This window comes from Prunus avium, chromosome 6, assembly GCF_965620075.1.
Source record: "Prunus avium chromosome 6, drPruAviu1.hap1.1, whole genome shotgun sequence".
NCBI lineage: Eukaryota > Viridiplantae > Streptophyta > Magnoliopsida > Rosales > Rosaceae > Prunus > Prunus avium.
In genome coordinates this window covers 35024463-35042094 of record NC_142289.1, presented here as the reverse complement: position 1 = coordinate 35042094, position 17632 = coordinate 35024463, and the positions used below count along the sequence as shown (strand labels likewise).

Here is a 17632-nt window from a genome sequence, read left to right as displayed (position 1 = left end):
AAAAAATAGATATTTTCTTTATAAAAAATAATAATAATAAGATGGTAAGAAAGTTGAGAATTTTTTTTGGATAAATTGAATACATGTAATAAGGGTAAATTTGGAAAGCAAAAGTTAGCTTGTATAATATATTAATGGCATTGTTTTAAGTGTAGAGAGAATGACACATGTCAAGCAAAGAGGGGAGAAGGTCCAAAGGAGAAGGTTAGAGAGAAAATTGCTAGCATTCCCCTTTTTATATTTCTTCTCGGTACCTGTTGCTTCTTGGGGCTTGGGGGCTCCGATTTCTTGCACTCGAGTTCGAATCCCCTTTTTCATAGATTTAAAATACATCAAATTAAAATGATCCTAAAATAAACATTTTACAAATACAGTATTTGACAAATTATAAGTTTTTTCAACGTGGATACTTTGAGATGATCAAGTTCCTATTCATTTTGTATCCAAGTCCAATTAGTTGTTTTGACAAAAAACTTCTAATCAGAAGTAGATAGTCAACCATTAGAATTCTTAAATTTCTAAATGGGACTTGTTTGGCACACATTGAACTCAATTCAACCACAATCTGTAATCTCATAACTCTCTTAATAAAAAAGAAAACAACAACTCTTATTATACTTCGAAAGCATAAAATAGATAATAGAATTCCAAATCAAAGATCCAACAACATGACAATTACTACTTTGAAAGTTGTTCCAATCAACTGGAACCACAATTGTTCCCAATCACATCCTCAATAAATCTTCCCACAGAAGCAAAAGAAGATCCACCATCCTTTACAGCTTTTCTGGTCATCTCTCCCATCTCTTTCACTTTCTTCCTCACCTCACTATCCATGTCCATGACAGCAACCACAGCTCTCTCAATCTCATCTGCCCCCACCACCTCCCCACTACCTTTCTTGTAGTCCAGCCTCATCTCTATTGCCAATCCCAACTCCTTCACCATTCTAAAAGCATTTAGCTGTTGCTCCGCATACATGGGCCATGTCACAATAGGCACCCCATGCCACAAGCTCTCCAAGATTGAATTCCACCCACAATGAGAAACAAACCCACCAATTGCCTCGTGGGCCAAGACTTCCACCTGCGGGGCCCACCCGCAGATAAGTCCCTTACCCTGGGTCCTCTCCAAAAATCCATCTGGCAAAACCTCCTCAAGGTTTGAGAAATCGCTTGGCATCATGCCTTTGCCTTTGGGTGGTGGCATGCGCAGAGCCCACAAGAACCTCTGCCCACTATGCTCAAGCCCAGCAGCTATCTCTTTCACTTGCTCTGCCTCAAAGCTCCCCATGCTTCCAAAACACAGAAACACAACAGAGGACTGAGGCTGGTCATCAAGCCATGTGATGATCCTGTCACGCTGTGCCTGCTCTAGGTTGGAATGAGCCTGACCGTCGTCTAGATCGATCACCGGGCCAACTGGGTACAGCGGAGGGGTTTGATCATCATCGGAAAATGAGTTGATAGCATGCGTCTCTAACTCAAGAAATGTGTTTACTATAATGCCTTTGGTCTCTCTAAACCTTGAAGCAAGCTTAACATAAGCAGAGTAGCTACCGTCTGTCAAAGCCACAGGAAGAACTCTAGGAGGAACAGGAATTTCAATACCTTTGATTAACCATTCAGGATCTGAGTCTTTAGGCACTTCACCATTTTGCTCATGATAGGCTGGAAGATGGAGCATGAAAGAAAGATATCCTGTATTGCTTGGCATGAAAAGGTAAGAAGGAAGATGGAGTTCCTTGGCCACATCAATCATGGATGCACAGAAGAAATCAACCACTATCCCAGCAACACGAACAGAGTCTGATTTGGCGTGCGATGAGACAATTTCTGTGATTATGTTTCTGATATTGGGCAGGTGGGTTTCAATGTAAAGAGAGAAAATTTTTGCTGGTGATTTGAATGACTCGATTGAAGGTGGTTTTTCTGGAGGTTGAGGGACATCAATTAGTTGGATTCTGGGTTCTGAGGCTACAAGGGAGTTTGTGTATGAACTTAAAGAGGAAGGGAAGGGTGATGGGATAGAAAGAATGGTGATCGAAATCGTATCATTTCGACCGATCAGATTCTTTGCGAATTGCAAGGTTGATACAAGGTGGCCAGAACCTGGTACTGGGATGAACACTATTTCTACTTTCTTCATCTCAACTGATTTTTTCACTCCGTCTCTTCTATCTCATTCCACTTTGTCTCTCTACTTGGCAGAATTGACATATATATATATATATATAGAGAGAGACTTTCTTGCTGGACAATTAGATGTTATGTTATTAAATTGTCAATTTTTTTTCTATTGTATTTAAAAAAGAACATAACTCACTTGATCAATGATTCAGATTCACCACATAAAAAAAAAAAATTCAGATTAACAAATCCAACTACATAACATGCCAAATTATTTCACAAGGATACATGGCCATATGGGTCTTTTATCAAATAATCTAGACCACATATATGCGTGAATCCATGATATGTACTCCTTTGACCATTGCAGGCATACCCTTCAAGGAAGAAAATATTAAACAAATTAAACCTTTCTTCTTGTTCCAAGAGAAATAGTGATGCATGCTCTTCAGCTTCACAAATTTGAAAGCTCACCTCTTTTGACGACCTCAGTCAGTGTGCCGTGCTAAGAAATGTATTTAATGGAGAAATAACGGACAATGTATTGTTAACTTAGAAATAAATGGTTCAAGCTAGTACAATTACAAGTAGATCCCTGCTGCCGTACTCCATGACATTACATTTTACACCTACGTCACTGCTGCCGTAATCCACGTCAAGCTCATTTTGCAGAAGATTAATTGTGGGGGCATGCTCCCCTAATATAATAGCCATTGTGCATACGCATCACATGCATGTAATTATTGTAAAAGACAGGAAAGCGGCAACTAACGCAAACCCATGTAGAAGACCAACTTTTTCATTTCTGTCTGCATCGGGGAAGAAAGAAGGAAAGGTTTGACGTAGTCACATAGGTAATCAAGAACTTAAATTAAAATGACAATTAACCTAAATTACTATCATTAACGTTGCTAAGATCTGATTACTATAATGTAAAAGATAGATTGCAAGATGTCCAGAAAAAATTTGTATTGACTGAATCACCATGATCATCTCTATATTGTCAAAGCAGTTGTCTAACTTAATGAAAGAAGATGGACCTTCTACACCAGGGTTCCTGGCCAGGTCTTCCATCTCTTTCACCTTCTTCCTCACCTCACCTCACCATCACCATCACCACCCACAACACATCTCACTATCTCAATCGTGTTGGCACGCACAAGATCTCTATCACATTCCTACTCCACTTTTATATTCGCTGCTGCTAATCCTAAATGCATTGGGCAGTTATTCTTCATATGTAGGCCAAGCTCTCAATTTCTCCATTTCAGTCAGATATATAAACCCTCCAACAGTGTGGCTACGGCCTCCACCTCCGCAGCCAATCCACAGAAGACCCCCCGTCCTCCCCTCAATCTGTTCTAAGTATCCTACCTGCAACATGTCTGAGGGACGGACGCATTAGTTGTGTGTGGAACTCCCAAAAGCCTGTTAGAGGCGAGCGCATTGTGCTCGTCTTACAGGAGAGTGAGACTTGAGGTGAAGCACTGACCCATCTATGTAGACTTTGAGGTGTAATAAGTTACAAGCATGTGGCTCTAACTCGAGAAATGCATACATCATACATGGCTTGAAAAATTAAGGAGCCATCTTTTAACATTTCAATACACAATTGAGGGAAGTCAACAATCTGCCTCAACTCTGCTGCAACTAAAACTCAACTGTAATGAATTTCAAATCTTAATTTACACATTTGTAGCAAAGTACCTTGTTTTGAATTTCAATGTTGAGACTTCTTCGATGTTTTGTTGGTAATCACAGATAGTATTGAAATTTCTTCTTCTCAGGTTTGGACTAAATCGACAACACATTCTTGGGGTATATGGGATACATTATGCTTGAATAGACTCGACTCTATATTAACAAACAATCTCTTTACCTTTGGATGTGTGAATTTAAGATGAGGATTTAAATTTTCATTTTGGCAATGATTTGAAATTGATCACAGTTGAATTCACCACCACTATCAGATATTAATACTTCTAAAAGCTAGCTTAATAACTTATACCAAAGCATCCAAATCCAAATCTCTTCTCCTAAATTCACTAATCCAAACCCAACAAGAGTGAATTCTATCCATGACACTAGATGGTGGCAAGCATAATGAGAATATTTGGCTAAACCATCCGACCAAGATTTAGTGATATAACCTCAAGAGGTGCACACAGCCATAGAAAACTACTCAAAGAAGTTGTCCATTTTCAAACATGATCACAATATGAGGTTGACTCAACTCCAAGACATCAATGATCCGCCGACTAAAGCGTAGAAATTCGAAAACCAAACCCGCAATTATACACAGTCCAGTTGAATGCAAATACTACAAGCACCAAGCACTCTTCTGAGAAATTAGCTGTATTCCATTTGCCAACCTCAACTAGCTAGCAGAACCAAATCACAACTTTCACAAATTACACTATCAAGTTCGATCTTTTTTTTCAAATTACCTAAAAGAAATCACAAAACTCACCCAAATTGATCTCAATTACACAAAATATGTACAAACAAGCAACAGATAAACAAAATTCAGCCTGAATTGTCCATTGATAAGAAGAAGAACCAGAAAAGCTCCAAACTTCAACAATTAAGAGAAACATTGCATCAAACAAACTATTTCCTTTTCAAGTAGAAAAAGAACAAAGAAAAATAATTATACTGCGATGCTATTACTGTACCATGAAAATCGATTTTTCTGAAGACGATCACCCTCGGCGGCTATCGTAGTCGACAACCTCGGAATCCGCGAGCGATCTCGAGTGCTGGACTATGGACCGTCCGATGGAGTTGATCCACTCCTCCTTCTCCTTCTCCGAGTCGGCGATGAAGTACATGGTGTCGTGGGTGTTGGTGGAGAGCTCGAAGGCGCAAGGCTTGTGGACCACGTCCTCGGCGCCCTTCACCGTCAGGCACGTGCCCACCGGGATCACGCCGCGCGGTGTCGACGTGCGGGTAACGTGACCATCCTTGAACCAGAACAGCTTTCCCTGTTTCAAGACGAACCAGCGGCGCCGCCAGGTCTTGATGTACTCGCCTTGCTTGGTCAGCCACGTGGCGCGTTCCGGGTTGGACCAGAACTCTATCCCGGTGTAGTCTTCTGGGCTCGGGTCTTGGCCCGTCGCGGCCCGCCAAAGCCCCTCCATTTTTGGTTGAGCTGCTGCTGCAGGTGAGCTGTGCTGTCTGCAGAGCCGGGGTTTTGAAGACAGAAAGATAGATAGAGAGAGAGCAGATAGAGAGATGGGCTTTGTTTCGGTTTTGGCTTGGATTCGGAAACAGAATCAGTTCCCTTGTCTAATTTCGCAACCGGAGAGATTTGCCAGCTTGTGGAGATGCGACACGACATCGTTTTGTTCGCAATTCAGATATTTCACACAAACAAAACGACTTTTTTGTTGTGTGAGTTGTTGTGTTCAAAACTTATCATAAAAAATAAAAATAAATAAAAAAGCTTAAAATCGGAACACTTCTAGTCTTTATTATTAACGAAGAAGGAATTCGAACTAAACGAACTACTAAATGTCAATGGGGGAATAGAATTCGAATGTCGAATCTTTTCACAGGAAACGACAATTTTGAAAAGAAAAGTACCACTAGACCAAGAACTGAAGAGTCGACATAAAGTGAGGGTGTGTCCATAAATTGTGGCTAGCTGTCCTGGTAGATCAGAGAGGTTAAGCTTGTCAATAAACTTCTAATTCACGGGTAATCGGCCACACCATGCCCAAAACAGATTAAAAAGAGAATCTACATATTAGAACCTTTTGTTGGCCGGCAAACATGATTTCTTTTGCGAGCATGTTCTTCATTATGGTGCTGTGTTCGACATGCATATCCGTACCAGCAATTTTCCCTGTTTGATGCCTCCGGAGGTAGATGATTTTTGGGAATCGAAATCCGAAACCAGTACAAGAGGAATGAGATCAATTTCTCATAACAATTGTTGCACGTAGGTGTCCCAGAAGTTATCATCTCAGCATGATTCAATGGCATCCTTGTCCGGTCAATTTCTCTGTTGTTCAACTTTGCAATCCATTCTGCTATAACATCCTGCAATGTTCTCCCCAACTGTGCAATACACTTCTCAGTGATAACTTGTTCGTGTCGATTGTTTTCGTGTGCCGAAGTAGGAATTCTAGAGATGGTGTTTTCTGAGATTGGTTTAAAAGTCTCCCGGCTGCACATGCGATGAGAATCACTATGTCCAACCCTTTGTGCATTCCAATATGCACCACAAAATGCCTTATCACATCCTAAACAGTGTTGAGGTACACTGATATTGGTTCGCGAAGGCATCATTCCTCCGCATCCTTGACATTGCAGATGAATAGTGTTTTGATTGCAGCGAAACCCACCAAATTCAGTACCACATTGAGGGCATGGAAGTGGTGAATCATCAACTGCCCCATTCACTTCCGAGCGAGCCCTTTTCCCACGGAGGCTTTTTCCAGAGCTTACGACAAGATTTGATCGTATTGTTGCATAGGAATTTAAAATTGCCACTTCTTCATCGGAGCGTTTTAGTGAAGAATCCGCTTTTAGTATTTCCTCCGCAATGTTAAGCAGGAAATGATTTCTTCCGACAAATTGGACAACTGCTCGACATTGGGGACAGAGTACACTTGAGCGTTTCTCCTGTGATCTCCTTAACCACTCTGAAAAGCATCCATTGCAGAAGTTATGGAAGCAAGGAGAAACGGTAACAACTTCATGCCATATATTTAGACAAATGCAGCATTTTGCATGCTCAACATCCATAGAAATCTTTAACTGCTTCTGACAAGTTTCAGGACCAGGCAATACATTGAACCTGTAGCTTAAGTACCCTTCCTTATCAGGACCTGAAGTAATTTCACTTCCACATCTGATAACAACAGTGTCTTCAGCTTGGATTACGGTCCCATCAACGAATATTGCATTTGAACTTTTATTTTGTATGGTGGCAGAAGAACGGTCTGAGCTCCTTGTTATTTTGCACCACTTCCATTTGTCAGTAGAAGAGAACAAGATCTCTGAGCAAATTACAATCTCGTCTGAGCTAATCTCAACATCTGGATATCTCGAGTCTGATGGAACAAGCTTGGCCCAGATTTCGCAAGAAGGTTTTGCACCTGAGCTTTCTCCAACTTCCGCCATCCCTTGCCTATATTACAAAGGAACCCGGAAACCTTTAACTTAAACCTCAGAGATAAGCAACCAACCATTTTTGTTTTCATTAAACAAGTCCAAAATAATTATATCTGTTCAACTATTTAATAGCCACAGAGAAAAACTTCATTAAATATTTAATCAACCAACAAATTCTTACCAATCATAAAACTCTCCACATCCAAACACAAACTTAAAACAAGCCAGTTTGGAACTCAAAAAACCTTCTTTCAGTGAATGCAAATAATCAACTCCAAAAATATGCTTAAGTATCCAGCCACACCAACCAAACATTTCAACACCAATAAACAGACCAACTTCAACATTCAGAAATCTTACAACCACATAAATTGAAGCATAACAGTTCCAATTAACCATAAAAGCTCTTAACTCAGAACATTTCCACATGCAAGAAAATTTCATGGAAGACAGTACGTGTCAATTAACAAGAGAGTAAAAAAGGATTGAGAGAAGGGGTCTCCAGCAATGGCAGCAGTTCTGGCTGGAAATGTTTCATTCTACGATTCATATATAGAACACATACAAACTGATTTTAGGGTTTTGTAATTTGTGAACGGGTGGAGCCAGAATTGTCATTCTAAGAAAGCCACTTTCTCAATTTTGAATTAATACCTGGATTCCAAGATTGTTAAACCACAGAAATTGTATGTGCTGATTTCCCCCAAAATTTTCAATTCATCAAAGATCCAAACATTCATATCTAGAACCACATGTACATGTGTATCATATTTTCTCTATGGTCTTAGTTTTGAACCTTCTCCCTCAAGATGACATCACTGTTGTTTTTGCTTTCTTGCATGCCCTAATCTCCACAGGATTTTACATATAGGATATTGAAGTATCTATTAGGTTATGAAGAACTGAAAGGTTTCACTAAGGAAAATTGTAAATAAATAAAAAACCAAAATTTAACCCCTGATAATAAAAAAAGAAAAAAAGTTTGCAACTTTAGCCAAAGTTTCATACTTGAACCCTTCCAAGTATTTGAACCACTTCAAGCAGTACTAAAACCTATGTCTAGAGAATATTACCAGATTTTTCTATCCATAAAACCGCAATAAAATTCCAGCCATTACAAGAAATTAGAAATGAGATTATGAACCCACGCAAAAAGCAAAACAAGAAACCAAAAAGATCTGAAGAAAGCAATACCCGTGGGAACAAAACAAGGCTGAAAGGTCAGAAGGGTAATAGTGGAATGAGTGAAACCGCCAGAGACAGAGCCCCAAGAACTGATTTAAAGAAGAAGAAGAGAACTCCGTCAACAAAAGTAGAGTGCCGAAGAAGGCTCTGTAACCAAAAAAGACAGAGAGAACTGAAGAAGAGCAAACACTAAGTATTGGGCTTGTCAAGACTGGGCCCGCTATTGTGTTCTTGTAGTGGGTTCGCTAAAAGTTTTGATCTTGACAACATAAACAAGTTTGTTTCGACCCAAAATAAAACATAACAAGTTATGCCTCGTTTGATAACACAATTTCAATTTTATTTTTATTTTTATTTTTTGTGCTAGAGTATGAGGAAAATTAGAGTGAGAATGGGAGTTAGGATGAGAAGGGAGGATGAGCGGAATAAGTAAAAAAAGTGAAAACAATTTCAAATAAATTTCAGTTTTTAGTTTTTGTTTTACTTTTGTTACTCCTCCCTCTCATCTCTCAATCTCATTTTCACTCCCATTCTCACTGCCACTCTCCATCTTTTTCCTCTACACTGTTAGCACAAACAATAAAAATTAAAAACTAAAATTGAAATGATTATCAAATGATCCTTAACAAGCTTTGCACCAAGTTTTTGCTCATCGCACTATATTTCATATTTATTTATTTCTTTACTTATTTTTGTGGTTGGTGTAGTTGTCAACGTAGCTGCCAATTTTTTTGGGTGAAAATTAACTTAAACTAATCAATTTTTCTCTGTGCAGGACAGGCCATGTATTATTTGAGGGGTCGGGCAATCTCTCTCGAATCTCGACTGACAGCGACTTCTCATGATATTCTTACTAGTTTTGATTATTTTGTGACAGATTGTTGATTTAAGGTATAGTTCAAAACTCGAGAATTAAAACCTAAAGTCTAATTAATTAATGTGTCGGATGATTGACACCAAAAAAAATATTAAAATTACTTGTCACTAACTTTTAGTAGTGTAAAAACTCTTTTATGTTCTCCAGTGAACCTAAAATTTATCTACATTAACCATCAAGAGTGGTCCAGTGGTTTGTCCGTCATTTGGGTAAGGCTCTGGGGTTCAGTTGGATTTGCTTCCTAGTTTGAATCCCAACAGTTGCAACACCTGGTGGCCGGTAGTAGGCTCAGTTCCGCGAGTGGGGATTAGTCAAGGCGCGCGCAAGCTGGACCGGACACCTCATGGTAATTACCAACAACAACAACAAAAAAATTTATCTACATGTGGACCATGTCGTGTACGTTGAGGGCCAAGTGGTCTTGTCCATTTGTGAAAGGCAAAGTACAGAAGAAGAAGATAATGATGATGATGATGAGAACAAGCAAAGAAAAGATCACGATAAGGCTTCCTTCCTTTGACACGTATAGTTAGCTCACACGTTATTATCTACTCTCCATCCCTCAAACTGCAGGATTGTCCATCAAATTTATCATTATTAGCTTTCTCCTACCTCCAGTCTCTCCATTTTCAAGGTAACAAATTCATCTCTTTCAGCTCCTTTGATGTTTCAGTTCATATGTTGCTGCTTGCTGCTGATTGTCTGTGGTCTTTGCTCTCTCTCTCTCTCTCTCTCTCTCTCTCTCTCTCTCTCTCTCTCTCTCTCTCTCTCTCTCTCTCTCTGACTGTTTTGGTTCTATATACATATGTTTCTACTTTGTTTTCAACTTAAAAACATGTGGAAGAAAGAGGGGTTTGTATTGTTTTGAGCTTCTGATATTTTACAGACTTCAAATTATAGATCAATACTTGCTCTTTTTTACACTTTCTGTGGATCATCTAGTTTTTGGCCTTTTCATTTATGAAACTTAACTAGAAGGATATGTCCATGTATAGTAGTATAGCTTGTTCAATTGTGCATAAGTTGCCGCTAATCAATGAAGTTTTTTATCATCAAACAGGTCGCGTTTTTCGGAGAAAAATTGTATTAGTTTACATGCATAAGTAGTTGGAAGATCAGGGTCAAACTCTCCTACCTGAGACTGCAGCTATGGCTACCACCAAGATATACGTGGTGTAAGTATCTATCTATATCCTTTTTTTCTTAATTTCTTGCGCACATGAGGCATTGGATGTTGAAACTACTTCTTGCAGGTACTACTCCTTACATGGACATGTCGAGACTATGGCACGCGAAGTACAGCGCGGTGTTAATGCAGTTGAAGGTGTTGAAGCAACACTTTGGCAGGTAAAATCTTTGATTTGATTATAATTAACAACATATTCGAATGCTTGTAAGGCAGAGTGGCCCTTTAGTTTTTCTGAATTGATCTTTGTTTGACTTGATTAGAATGGAGCAGGTACCTGAGACACTTCCCAGTATCATTCTGCAGAAGGTGAAGGCCCCTCCTAAGGCAGATGATGTGCCGGAAATAAGGCCAGAGCAACTTGTGGAAGCTGATGGTTTCCTCTTTGGGTTTCCTTCTCGTTTTGGTGTGATGGCAGCGCAGTTCAAGGCCTTCTTCGATGCCACTCATGAGATATGGGAAAAGCAAGCACTTGCTGGAAAACCTGCTGGGATCTTCTGGAGTACTGGATTTCATGGGGGAGGGCAGGAGCTCACAGCGTGAGTTTTCGCTTCTCCTCTTAAAACATTTCGGCTATATATAGATTTACATATGCTCAACTTTATAGGTGCAATGCAACATTGTTTTCTCGTAGTTGATTCTTTGCCATGATCTATTTGTTTGCAGATTAACAGCCGTAACACAATTGGCACATCATGGCATGATATTTGTCCCTCTTGGCTACACATTTGGAAGTGGCATGTTTGAAATGAGTGAGGTGAAGGGTGGATCGTCTTATGGCTCCGGAACTTTTGCAGCAGATGGATCTCGTCAACCAACGGAGATAGAACTCCAACAGGCATTTTACCAGGGTAAATATGTGGCTCAATTTGCCAAGAAGCTCAAAAACTAAACCCTTTTAGCATAACAAATACGCTTAGGCTCTGTCTGGACAGAGGCATTTCAAGATGTTATATGCTTTATATGATCTCAATATGAAAATAATTATTAACCATAAGTTGATGAATGAAGAGTTCATCTTACTGCTTCCTTGATATTGCAATTGTGTAAGCTTTGCATATGCGATTGTTATTAATTTGGTTAAACAGTACATTCCCATACCCTGACATATTATAGTGTCCTAACATCAGATCTTTTACTTTTATCAAAATCACTTGCCTCACCTCAACTCTGGAGTAAAATTGGAATTGCTGAAGAAAAAAAGGTGAAAACAGATTCCTGTAGGTGAATAAAAACTTCATTTATCAACGAACGAGGACTCAGCAAGATCAATAGCCCGCGCAAGAGCAGCAGCTTTGTTTTCACACTCTCTCTGCTCATCAGCCGGATCACTATCGGCCACAATTCCAGCCCCAGCTTGTAGATGAGCAACCCACTCTCGTCGCTTGTTCGCATCCTTGTATGAATACATTGTATCATACCGGAAGCTAGTTGGGAAAACAATAGTTCTCAGAGCAAGGGCAATGTCCATGTTGCCAGAAAAAGAAATTCCTCCAAAACCACCACTGTATGGACCGCGTCTGGTTACTTCCAGCTGATCAATCAGCTCCATGGCTTTTACCTGCATTGCAGCAGAGAGCTAAAAATGAGGAAATTCAAAAATGAATTATAAGCAAGTCCATCTAAGATAGATTAGGAAATCATGACACCAGGTTGCATATATCTACCTACTACATGTACCAATAATGATGTGATAATCCTATCCCTAACCAATTAGGTTAACCCTCTTCGACAGTTCAATGTCTGAACTTGCAGTATACAGGTTAATCAACTTTTGGATTAAATGGATGGCAAATTATCCAATTAATTAGAAATGAAACAAATTTGCAAAACAAAAGGTGGAAAAGGGCTGATGATGAAAACCTTTGGTGCTCCACTGACAGTCCCAACCGGCAATGCAGTACGTAGGGCATCCCAGCTAGTTAAATCATCAAGTAACTCTCCAGTGACCTGCAATGACAATTGTAAATTTTCGTCCCTAAATTAAATTGACTGTTGTTGAGTATAGTACACTGATGAAAATAACCTAAGAGTACATTCTTGTCATCCACAGACTTTGGATATTATATCCATGAGAAAAAAAAATTATGAAAGTAATGTCTTAGTTATTAATCACTAAAAGATATTAGGCTACTTATTAAGTGCATTGAAAAAGGAAATACTTACCGTAGAACTTATGTGCATGACATGGGAATAACGCTCAATGTTCATGAGCTTCTCAACCTTGACAGAACCAGGTTTTGAGACCTGCAGGAACAAATTATTAAGCATGTGATTATGGCTACAAGATACTAAATGAAACATAGCAGATTATGATACCAATCAAATAAATATAAGCAACAGTAGCCACTTAAGGCATGGACAGAAAAGCCACTAAGTGTAAACGTTTTTAGCCGATGCTGAATAACGAAATATTGTTTTGTACCACTGACAGAAAAGATACAGCAGACTGAGAATTGCTTTCTACAAAAATAGAAAATAGTTCCACTTCATACTATATGGAACCTCCACATTGGCCCAAAGTCAACAAGGCACACCATCAAATATTGAATCTCTAGTTCAAAGCAAAGTATACTCTTCAGACTCTCATTCAAGAATAAACCACTACAAAGTAACAGACCTTTTTGGGCGAAATTTGCAAGATGGTAATGCATATTGACTTACTAGGATGTTTCAAACACCAAGGGATAAGAATGATATACAATTTATCCGTCAGAATGAATCCTCGGGACATTGGCGTCTGCCAAAAGTAGACTATTAAGGATTGCATCCTAACCTCAAAATTACAGTATATTTACAGTTTTACAATCTTAGAGAATAACATTCAGCATACATTAGAATGTGAATAAATATATAAATAGGAGAAAGATAAAAGTATAAACCTTCCCGACATCATTCCTCCCCAAGTCTACAAGCATGATGTGCTCTGCACATTGCTTTTCATCATTCAAAAGCTGTTTTTCCAACATTAAATCTTCTTTAGGTGTTTTTCCTCTTCTAACAGTCCCAGCAAGCGGTCGATTGGTGATCGTTCTCTATTAACAAAAATAAAAAAAATGCACAGCTGAGCAAATTTATAGCTAATGAAAATGACAATACTACTGTAGGAAAACCAAAGTAAACAAAGAAAACATAATATGTAGGACATCTCGTACAAATTATCAAAGGTCAAGTAATATTACGATTACACACATAATAAGAGGCTTAAGAGCTAGCAACAGAATAACATAAAAACTCAGATATTGAAATTTTTAGGACATCTAATTGTGCTTACCTTCTTGACTTGTGTAAGGATTTCTGGACTTGAAGCAACCAGAATACAGCCTCGAGCCTGATCACAGAAGTATGTACTTATAATCTCAGAATTACAAGGTGAACAGGAAAATTAAAAACAAGGGTTCACTGAAAAGGACACAAACCTGTAAATAAGTCATATAAGGACTAGGATTCACTATCCTCAATGCTCGATAAATTTCAAATGGGTCTGCAAATGTTCGCCTCTCAAAACGCTGACTTAAGACAATCTGAAATATATCCCCAGCTAGGATGTGTTCTTTAGCTTTCAAAACTGCCTCGTTGTATTCCTCACTTGTCAAGCTCGAATTCTTCAATTCAGGACCAAAAAGTTGAGTGTTGAACTCTATTGAACCTGCAGGCAGCCTCGGGCTGAAATTGACAGTTGATACATTCTTACGTCAACCTTACGATTACAAAAGAAAATGTAATGAAAAGTATGGAAAACTAACTCCCCACCAAATAAAATAAAATAAATTTTTTATATAAAATAAATCAAATAAAAAACCACACCCCCAATACCTTTATTACATAAGCATAAGTTTGAAATAAAAAATTGATTTGAAAAGGATGGGATGAGTAGAACATAGGACAGGAACAGAAACTCAACAAAAGAAAAATATAAAAGAAACACGAAAGAAAGGAGTTGATTACTCACGTGATAATGTCATGCACTCTAGATACCAATGTTTCCAATCTATTTATTCCATCATTGAAGGCCTCCTCAACAGAAGAATATTGATCTAATTGCACCCAGTGAATTACATGTGCTTTCTATAGTAGACAAAATTAAGAAATAAAAATGGTTATACTCACAAAAGGTAGCATCTTATTTTGTTCAAATCAAAATTTACAACCAAAGCTTGCAATTACCTAATTCTCCTAGTTCTACATATGGAGTAGGATACAAATATCTTGTTTCGCCATGGAAGAAAAAGCAAACAAGAACTTTGAAGGGAAAAAAAAGGAAAGAAAAGAATATAAGCAAAAGAGAGAGTAATTTGGAAGAAAGAAACTCTTTTAGCAAAGGAAGTAGATGAATTTATGTTGACATGCATTTGAATCTAAGTGTCTCAATCTATTTATTTCTCTTCACTGAAATCTAGCGTGAAAATCTAAGTACCTTCTCCACATGATCGAAGACTATCACATCATCATAAAGGCCAAGATGAACATCAGGAAGATTTCTGTCATCTGGTGGTGCACTTGCAAATGGCAGCTTTTTCGTCTCAACATAACGCACTGTATCATAGGAGAAGTAGCCAACCCACCCACCTGGTTAAAGAGAGTGGATGTTATTAAGCACCACCTAGTGACTTCGAAGATCTCCATTGTCCTAGGACCGAATTAGACAATAATACGAAGATAAATTTATGGCAATTTTGTGACAAATAAGTATATCAAATAATACATAGCATTTGTTTCAACACAGTACATGTACAGATTAATAAAATGTACTGGAAGAATATGAGTAAGGCTTGTAGTACACAACTCTATTTGCCGAGTCCAAAACTTTCACACAAACTAGGTGAAAAAAATTAAGCAAAGCATGTTCTCTTTTTTCAGAATAACTTCACCACAACTTCATGAGTCTACGTTGTGGAGTGTTGATTTGTTTATAACTGATAGGATTGAGATATTGATACTATGAGAAAAATTAAAGTACGTTATTCTACCACAAAATGCTTCTGGAAGTTCATCAACAAGTTGGGGTGTCCATCCCTCCATGATTCTCCGGGGCACAGTCATTGGATCTTCCACGATCTCCTCTGTCCTACACCCTTCTCTGTGGTCCATAATGGTAACCATGTTCTCTTTTGCTACGATTTCAATGGACGGTTGGGCTCCAATAACACTGTACCTCCCCTAGCAAAAGATTGACATAAAAATTTAATAAGTGATCCAGTATTATCTAAGGTTAAACCCAAACAAATACAAATGTGAAAAAGACTGAAGGGGCTTACAACATTAGAGTCCTTGGAACCCGGCTCAACTGACTCAAACAGAAAACTTGGAGCATCTCTGTCATCCTCCTTAACCAGACACCGGTAAGCGAGCACAGGAGTTAAGTGATCAGAGAATATGCTTCGATATAGAGGAATTAAATTCCCCTTCTTTGAAGCCTCTACAAACTTCTCTGATTGGTCCGCTGGAGGAAATAATCACACCAATCAAACCTCACATTACAAACAAAACTCATCTTAAGATGACAATCTACTTTCCTATAAATGAAATACCAGAATTTCTGAGAAAGGTTGGGAAAGTAAATTTTGAATTATGATATTGTTTATATACTTCTCAATTTGGGACCAATTATAACAAGGACCACAACTATCAGTGTTCAGCTTATAGGAGCCAAATTAGCTTTTATAATGTAAATCAAAATACCATTAAGTACAAAGCTTAGAAATTCAATTTCTTTTCTTTCCACCGTTTTCTCCTTGACCAAACAGACACCAATACTCAAAATGTGAATGTTCAATATGCATTTCCCCTTAAAAGTTCTACACTTTCTCGGAAACCAACCAATCATAGCCAAGAAAATCAACATGCATATTCCACCTTTTCCTCACAAGATAACGAGAAAATGTACCTATTGAAGGAGATGAGAGGGCCGAGCATCTCAATGTACGGACACGCGGAGTGGCGCAAAGCAGAGCTAGAGAGCTGGAGGCTCTGCCGCGAAAGTTAACGGAGACCGTTGACGGTGATGTAAGAGTTGACGGCAGTTGACGGGAGCCAACCGCTAGGGTTTCCATGGTGAAACAAAACGAAAGCAGACTGATTTGAACTTTCTGTTTTGGTCGGTTGAGTTTTGAACAGACGAAGTCAGTTGTCACAGGATGAGACTGGAGAGGAGTGTAGCAGAGCTATATAGGCTATTGGGCTTTTGACTTGGGCTCAAAATCTCTCAAATATGGAAATACATAGCACTTGAATATGGAAATAAAATTATTAGAGATTATATTTTCGAAAAATATAAACACTTGAATATTTGATGCAGCACGGAAGCGTAAAGTAAAAGAAAATCTATGTTTTCAACTAGGAAGGGTATCTTGAATCTACAAGGAGAAAAAAAAACACTCTCAGACAGATATTTAGTTTATAGTGAAGTTGAAAATTGACAAGTGCATACATGAACTAATATCGCTATAGATGATGCATGAACCATGGACAAGTGCATATGTGAACTAGACTATTTATGAACAGTTATTAATGAAATACATGAATCTAACATTAAACATGTGTTTAATTTATTTATTAAGTAATTGAACCTTGCTTTTGATTATGATGCCTCATCACACTCCCTTGCGTGGAGAAAACTCGACTCTGAGTTTTTGCTAGGATTGTCAACGCCATCTAGAGGATAATAGTCAAACAAGTCTGCCGCATTAAATGTGAACGAGATGCCCAATGGTAGCTCAACAACACAAGTGTTGTCATTAATCTTTCGCGTGATCTGGTATGGTCCATATTTTTTGTCTTTCAGCTTATTGTAAGTTCCAGTAGGAAACCGACCCTTCCTCAAGTAAACCATCACTAAATCACCTTCTTGAAAGACCTTATAGCGTATCTTCTTATCAGTGGCTTCTTTGTACTTCATGGTTGCTGCTTCTAGGTGTTCTCGAACCTCCTTTTGGACAACTTAAATCCTTTCGACCATATTTTCTGCAGCGATGCTTTTCCCTGACAATTTAGGTAAAGGGACCAAAACATGCTTGTATATTCCACATACATAGTCCAAAACATGCTTTAGAGGATGATAATAAACAATAGTAAATGAAGACTTTCCAGTTGAGCGATTAGCCATGCTGTTGTATGCAAACTCAGCTTGTGCTA

The 17632-nt window shown here is 38.5% G+C and overlaps 4 protein-coding genes and 1 pseudogene across 7 annotated transcripts; 1 reads left to right on the top strand and 4 right to left on the bottom strand.

Annotated features, from left to right (window-relative positions):
• Window positions 1-553: 553 nt before the first annotated feature.
• LOC110758700 (UDP-glycosyltransferase 71K1 pseudogene) lies at window positions 554-2189 on the bottom strand (annotated as a pseudogene).
• Window positions 2190-2325: 136 nt separating this feature from the next.
• LOC110758704 (pleckstrin homology domain-containing protein 1) lies at window positions 2326-5436 on the bottom strand. Of its 2 annotated transcripts, none has more exons than XM_088255158.1 (2): window positions 4805-5436; window positions 2326-2506 (listed from the first exon to the last, which is right to left on the bottom strand). In XM_088255158.1, the coding sequence occupies exon 1, from the start codon at window positions 5267-5269 to the stop codon at window positions 4832-4834; it is 438 nt and encodes a 145-aa protein (XP_088111284.1). In that variant the 5' UTR covers window positions 5270-5436; the 3' UTR covers window positions 2326-2506; window positions 4805-4831. The 2 variants fall into 2 exon arrangements, with proteins under 2 accessions (XP_088111284.1, XP_088111283.1); XM_088255157.1 differs by lacking the exon at window positions 2326-2506 and adding an exon at window positions 2647-2938.
• Window positions 5437-5575: 139 nt separating this feature from the next.
• Window positions 5576-8602, bottom strand: LOC110758701 (RING/U-box superfamily protein). The gene is made up of 2 exons (XM_021960616.2): window positions 8445-8602; window positions 5576-7266 (listed from the first exon to the last, which is right to left on the bottom strand). The coding sequence occupies exon 2, from the start codon at window positions 7257-7259 to the stop codon at window positions 5871-5873; it is 1389 nt and encodes a 462-aa protein (XP_021816308.1). The 5' UTR covers window positions 7260-7266; window positions 8445-8602; the 3' UTR covers window positions 5576-5870.
• Window positions 8603-9788: 1186 nt separating this feature from the next.
• LOC110758702 (Quinone reductase family protein) lies at window positions 9789-11532 on the top strand. 3 transcript variants are annotated; one of them, XM_021960617.2, is made up of 5 exons: window positions 9789-9946; window positions 10373-10487; window positions 10566-10659; window positions 10772-11037; window positions 11165-11532. In XM_021960617.2, the coding sequence occupies exons 2-5, from the start codon at window positions 10462-10464 to the stop codon at window positions 11388-11390; spliced, it is 612 nt and encodes a 203-aa protein (XP_021816309.1). In that variant the 5' UTR covers window positions 9789-9946; window positions 10373-10461; the 3' UTR covers window positions 11391-11532. The 3 variants fall into 3 exon arrangements, with proteins under 3 accessions (XP_021816309.1, XP_021816311.1, XP_021816310.1); XM_021960619.2 differs by having other exon boundaries at window positions 9905-9946; window positions 10762-11037; XM_021960618.2 differs by lacking the exon at window positions 9789-9946 and adding an exon at window positions 9997-10019.
• On the bottom strand, window positions 11501-16860 carry LOC110758699 (anthranilate synthase alpha subunit 2, chloroplastic). Its single transcript, XM_021960614.2, has 11 exons — window positions 16386-16860; window positions 15757-15941; window positions 15469-15658; window positions 14916-15067; window positions 14451-14566; window positions 13918-14164; window positions 13773-13829; window positions 13381-13533; window positions 12665-12745; window positions 12362-12448; window positions 11501-12059 (listed from the first exon to the last, which is right to left on the bottom strand). Exons 1-11 carry the CDS (start codon window positions 16549-16551, stop codon window positions 11736-11738), a joined length of 1758 nt encoding a protein of 585 aa, XP_021816306.1. The 5' UTR covers window positions 16552-16860; the 3' UTR covers window positions 11501-11735.
• Window positions 16861-17632: the final 772 nt, after the last annotated feature.